The sequence below is a fragment of the Lycorma delicatula genome, chromosome 1, assembly GCF_047948215.1.
Source record: "Lycorma delicatula isolate Av1 chromosome 1, ASM4794821v1, whole genome shotgun sequence".
Taxonomy (NCBI): Eukaryota; Metazoa; Arthropoda; class Insecta; order Hemiptera; family Fulgoridae; genus Lycorma; species Lycorma delicatula.
Window position 1 is genome coordinate 295,536,849 of NC_134455.1, and position 6,798 is coordinate 295,543,646.

Genomic DNA, 6,798 nt, shown 5'->3' on the forward strand with positions numbered 1-6,798 from the left:
AAATTGCTAGTGTTAAAACCTGCTTTTTAGCTGGCTGACAAGGTTTCCATCCAGCTGCAGAAGTTGGTGTCCAACAATTGTAAAGTAAAAATCTGTTCCTCTGGCTGGTAATTCTCGATTTAAGTCCACAGCAGATAATTTTGGATCAAGTTTACTTTTTCTCACCAATAACCGATCCTGTGATGGAGTGTAGTTTTCTTTTATGGCCACATTTGCTTTTCATTCAAAGTGGAACCAGTTTCTTTAAACCGTTTTCAAATAGCATTAACTGTCCCTAGTCCAACACCACACTCAAAAGTTGTTTGTCAGTGTCATACTGGTATAATTATAGAGAAACAATTTTCGAATGTATATAAATAATATTCAGGATACATAGAAATATGATTTTGTAATAAAGAATGAAATTAACTTTCACAAAACACTATTTATAACATGAAAATTGCTAAATAACCTCACATTACACACAGAGAATTTAAAGAATGGGTGTGATCAAGTGTAACTGCACCATAAAAATAAACAAAAAATTCTCTATGTTTGGATTACTTTCATGATACTGTAATAAGATAATAAATAGCAGTATGTTAAAAAATTTGTTTATGTTTTTATTTTTCTAACTTAATACTTCCTTAAGCTATGTACTGAACACTTAATTTTCAGTAAGCTTTATTTTCTCTAAGCAGTTCATTACATATACATTTTCTTTATTTTGCTCTGTCAAAAAAAAAAAGTCAACAGTTTTATATACAGTAAATGTAGTGTCAGTGTGTAATATTTTTAGAATATCTCACCAGGTCGTAATCTTAAATTATTGGATGTAAACCACAAAACCACAACAGATGTTTTGTAGTTTGGAGATAATTCATTTAGTGAACACTTTCATATTTGAACAAGATACAATGTTGCCTATATATTTTCAGGTAAATCTTAAGTCAATAAGCTAAATATCAAAATATAGTTTATATAACGAATATTACATCTACACAGAAAATTGTTGACTAAATTATTTTCATTTGTCACCTGAACTAGGCTATATAAATTTACAAATTTCATTCAAATTCATAATACATAGGTATTATTTTCTTACAAATTTATGATCACTAAAATAAAATAATTTGTATTTATTAAAAAACCATTTTTTGAGTAATTTTCAGTACTCTGTACTGACTCACAGTCATTGAAAAAAATTATTACATTATGATTTAAAGTGTCAGGAGATATTCAGTTCAACATTTTACTTAACCATAAATCTTCTTATGGAGAATTTATAGCAACAGAGGGGAACACATTCTTATAGATCCAACAACATCCTACAGTTGACAAAGCAAAATCTAGTAAAGACATTATACAACATTTACTTAGTATTACTAGCTTAAGAGTCTGAAGAAGTTTGTTTGACTCATCAAATTAGGTGTACATCATTTTTCAATAAGTATGTACACTAATATATTGAAGTATTTTTTTTATCAATAGATATGCCAGTAGAAAATCTCACATATGAATGTGGTTTTTATTTTGTTATTTAATATTTTTTGAAAGTATATTCAAATGAGAAAAAGACTTTTCCAAAAGCCGTATACAAAAAGAAACATGAAAACAAAATACAAGGGTAAATCAAAAATTAAAAAAAAAAGAAGTTATTTTTGTTTGCAGTCAAATAAAATATGCTTATTTTTCATGTGCTCCTTATGCTATTGGTCCACCTTCTGAATTCCTTCCTGGAAGAAACATTTGGTCTGGTGCATAGCCAAATCTTGCAACACTTCTATGACCTCTCTATCATAACAAAAATTATTTCCTTGCAGCTCTTCTTTCTGTCAGCCAAAAGAGATAAAACTGTAAAGTGGGTGATCCAATAGCTCAAAACTGCAAGGGATATATATATGCAATTCTGCTGTTTTCTGAGATATAAAGCTTCTTATAAAATTGCATAAAAAATTCAGGTAAAACTATATTTCAGCTTGTATTTATGGAGATTTTCTATGATATATATATATATATCACATATGATAGATTTTCTATCTATTACAGAACATACTTCTGTTTTTTATATCAAGTGAAGAACTCTTTAACTGTACTGTGTACAGTAAAATTTCTATGAAACAGAAGTTAACTAATTGTTGTGAGGAAAATGTAGATCCCTTATACATTTATCAGCTTTATGAGGAAGGAGGCTGGATTTTAGAGATACTGTGCTAATATAGCCAGCTAAACTAAGCATTATCTTGTGGCATTTGTTTTTAATTTTAGTTTTCTACTTAGCAAGCATGCAAAATTGTTTTATTTCTAACAAATCACTCTGCATGTTAAATAAATCTGAATATGCACTAGTGGGTAGTAGTCCACTAGATCTTTTGTAAAGTTAATGTTCCATTTGGAATAAAAATTTCTTACTATCTCAAACACATCAAAAACCTATAATGCAAACGGTATTAAAAAAAAATAATAAACTGTAATTATTCATAACATTTATTTTCAGGTATATTTGATAATCTGAAACTACACATACTATATCCTTTGTACAACATTCAAAAACTAAACATTAAATAACAGCAAAATAATTTTATTTTTTAAAATGGCTCTATGACAGAAAACATGCAGTTCCCACCTCCATTTATTAAACATTTTTCTTTTTTACACTTAACAGATAGATACCTTTTCTATTTTCTTCAATAAATTATGAGGCATGTCATTATTTTAAATAAAATAGGCTTCTTTACTACAAAAATTTTTAAAAAATATTTCAACCAAATATTTAATTCATCTTCCTAAAACCAAAATTTCTGGTCGGCCAGCCAACATCAGAGGTAGCAGTTGCTAGATTTTTAAGAGCATGAGTTTTATTTTTTTATACATGTCGAAGCTTAACTTCTTAAAATTTGAACATGTTCATTCACAATATGTAGAATATTTTTAGCTCCTGAAAAAATTCACATTTTTCATTTGTTTAGTATAGTTTTGGCAATTTTTAAAATAAAATATTTATTTATAGTATACTTATTTTAAGGTTAAAATAATAAAAATGTTATATTACATTCATTCAGAGGCTACTACTGCTTGTTGGTGGTGCTTGCCATTAATGTTTAAAATGAGCTTTGGAAATCAGTGTTGATTTGATGTTGAAAGAATGCGAGTGATCTAAATTGTATTTGTTAATATAGAATGTTGTTTTTGAGTGTTTTTTATACTTTGAATTGCTGAAATTTGACAAGTTTGTTGTTTATATCTTCATTATGTTCATAAGATTTTCATATTATAACTGATATTACTACACATTTAGACTGCTTTGATGAAATGTTTTGTTGGGGATATCAGCAGTGGAGGAAAGTGTTATTGTTGTGCACTGTTGTGAAGTACTGTTAAAAGTATTCTTTGTATTGTTGTGAAAAGCTCCACTCTGTTCAGTTTATAATATAAAATCTGTTCCGTCAAATGTTTATATATACCAAAGTAAATCAATGATATTTAAAAACTTTTCAATATTTAAAAAATTCAAAATATTACAGAAACCAAAATTCATACTTATTTTAGAATTAAACACTCTACATACAATTTCAAAAATACTCGTTGAAAAAATTTATATCAATGTAAACAGGTGAATAATAAAACAATCCATTAAAAAATATTAACATTAGTTAAAAATAAAATATATCTTTGTATTAAACTGTTACTAACATTGAGGGACTCAGTAGAGTACTCAAGGTTCTATAGCAAAACTATTTTTTTTATACATTGTGAATTTTCAAGAGTACCATTTTAAATTATCACAATACTTAATGATCATATCAACAAAAGGATTAACATTTTTATTTTTTTTATACATTTTTTTTTGCACTTAAGAATTCAAATAAGGAACAACTGCAATCACTGTATTATAAGCAGGGATATATTATGTGGTCGTTAATACATTACAATATCTTTATTCACTCTAATATTTAAAGAGTGCATATACCAAACTCTAGTAAAATCTCAGGCTCTTTTAATGCTTGCATAAATATCACTAACACTTAGGATTACTATGTTTATGTGTGTGCAATTAATAATAAAAGAACTCGCTAAACTTGTCCGTGTAGCTCAACATTAATATAATATAATACAAATGTAATATAAATAAAAATGGAATTAATTAATAAAGCAAATTAATTACTAATATAAATTAATAATTTTGTTAAGTGATATCACTTACAACATTATTAATTTATCTATATAAAAAATAACATTTTATGAACCAACCAAACAGTATCTGATGAACATATACATTTAAAATTGAAACCAACATTTCAAAACAGTACAGTCAGTCACCTACTGCAGCAGCTAGAGGTAGTACAATACAATAATACTTTAATGAATATAATACTGTTTCAAGAAGAAAAATGTAACTGCTCTTTAGCTACATAAATGTACAAAGTGGTACATTTATGTAGCTTTTTGATTTCAAATTGGTATAGATCTATCAAACATTAGAAAATGGATGTAATGGGTAGTTTTTTAGAGTGATAGAACTTTCGATAAGGACAGCTGTCATTTGTTTTGTTTTTGACATTTTGCTCTGTCATTTCAGATCAGTGAGCATTGGCAAATGCTCATGGAAAGACTGATGCTCGCAACAATGTTTACAAATTGTGGAAATATATTTCCAAAATTAATGTTCTGTTTTCCAAACGTATAGAGCACTTTGTAATTTTTATGGTGCACATCATTAACTAGAGTTAATGATGATACGCCATTACTTCTTAACTTGCCAATGACCTCTGCTTTTATCTAACACAGCTGGAGATAAATTGTATTCTACGAGACCTCTTTGTTTTTCAACAAATCCATTAATGATAATATCTAAATATATAAAGTAATGCTCTTCAGAATTCTTTGGCTCCACTTTTTTCCATCCATTGGCAATGTATTCACTAACAGCATACACTAAATATAGGGAAAATGAAGAGCTAATATCCAACATCACTTACATTGTCCATATATTAATAATAATAGCCTCATCTGAAATCAGATTAACATGATAACAGCAAGAGCCAATACTATTTACTGTACAAAAAATCTGACATTGAATCTGATGATTTGATGCTAGGAAGTGTTTTTTAAAGTTTAACTTATGAATTCAGATTTTTAAATAAATTTTATTGACAGTAATAAAAAATATCTATATATTTAACAGCTACAAACCAAGTGTTTGTCTATCTACAGTTAAAAGAAAATAATTAAAAACTAATTGCATAAAATTATAACAAATTATTCTTTATAATTTAAAAAAAAAAATCTATATACATACCTGTACTGAAAAATACTGTAAAATTCTTTAATTAAGAGTAACTGTTCTCCAAAAAGGCATAGGTGAATAGTCAGTCATCCACCTACAGAAGCTTCACCATACTCAAAAGCATGGATTATGTTGTAATACAATCTGTAGTTATTAACACAGCAAGAAAGATGAATGTGAAAACAAAATATTGAAATTGTTTTAATCAGAAAATCATATGTGTAACACTTGCTTAATAGCAGTTACACAGTTGTTTGCTATTCAATTTTTCTAACGATACTAAACAGGTTTTAAATCAAAACTAAATTGATTAAAATAATACAAACTTTAAGATTAGTACTAATAAAATCCAAAAAATTATATGCAGTTCAAATGATAAATCATGAAGATTAAATATTTTCTTTCACAGCCTTCTCCAATTTACAAGTCAACAATAACTACAACTAACAATAAATCCCTTTTACTGTTTACTATTTTTAGCAGGTAGAGGATTATCAACACTGTTGTTCATTGTAGAATGCAGTGCATACAAACCCATAAACATTACTACAATAGCAAAAACTACTGTTAATCTATCCGTTTCCAAGTTCTCTTGAGAAGCAGTTTTTAAATCTTCATATCTCTGTTTTGCTGCGGCTCTTCTTAAAACACTCTCTCCATAATGAGCTCTACTCCATGCTTCAAAATTATACAGTGGAGTTCTACCTTCTTGAGGAACATACCGACTCTTTCTGGGCTTCTGTCTAATTGCAGAATTTGAAGGCGACACATTACCTACACCTTTATCATATAATTTTCTATTACTTCGGTTGCTAAGAATCTCATATGCTTCTGTCACATCTCTAAATTTTTTCAAAGCTTCATCACTTCCATCATTTTTGTCAGGGTGATATAAGAGGGTTAAATTATAATAAGCTTTTTTAATATCCGCTAATGTTGCATTAGGTGTTAAACCTAATGTATTGTAATGATTTTTCCTACGTTCACTACACAATGAAAGCCACCTGCACTGATTAATTAACTTTAAAATGCTACCTTCACGACTGATCAAAATATTCTTGACTTCCATAGGTTAGTCTACCAATGTAATAACATGGACTACATAAGTAATTAACACGTGGGGGCTGTAATGTATTCACTACTAAATTTTAACTTTAAAATAAAAAAAGGTTTTCCTAATCGTAAATGCCATATACAAATCAACATCACATTAACCTCTACGAGTCAATAGCAATGTTGCCAACATAGCAATAAAAGAAACGAAGATTTAATTTGCAATATTGTTACAAAAATAAACAAATATGTATATTAGTGGACTAAAAACATTGTAACGAATAATAAAATGTGTGGTAACGTACTTAAATAAAAATTATTATTAAATATAATTTTTCTTACTATAGTAAAAAAAAATCTCAGGTTATATTAATGTTATCAATACTATATTATCATAATTATAATATACGGTGTATGAAATGCTATCTTTTAAGTATTTTCACTTCGGAAGAAGATAGGAAATGATTCGTGGAATAAGC

The 6,798-nt window shown here is 27.7% G+C and overlaps 1 protein-coding gene across 1 annotated transcript; it reads right to left on the reverse strand.

Annotated features, from left to right (window-relative positions):
• Nucleotides 1-2,448: 2,448 nt before the first annotated feature.
• LOC142333120 (dnaJ homolog subfamily C member 30, mitochondrial-like) lies at nt 2,449-6,502 on the reverse strand. Its single transcript, XM_075380049.1, has 2 exons — nt 5,279-6,502; nt 2,449-2,917 (listed from the first exon to the last, which is right to left on the reverse strand). Exon 1 carries the CDS (start codon nt 6,333-6,335, stop codon nt 5,727-5,729), a length of 609 nt encoding a protein of 202 aa, XP_075236164.1. The 5' UTR covers nt 6,336-6,502; the 3' UTR covers nt 2,449-2,917; nt 5,279-5,726.
• Nucleotides 6,503-6,798: the final 296 nt, after the last annotated feature.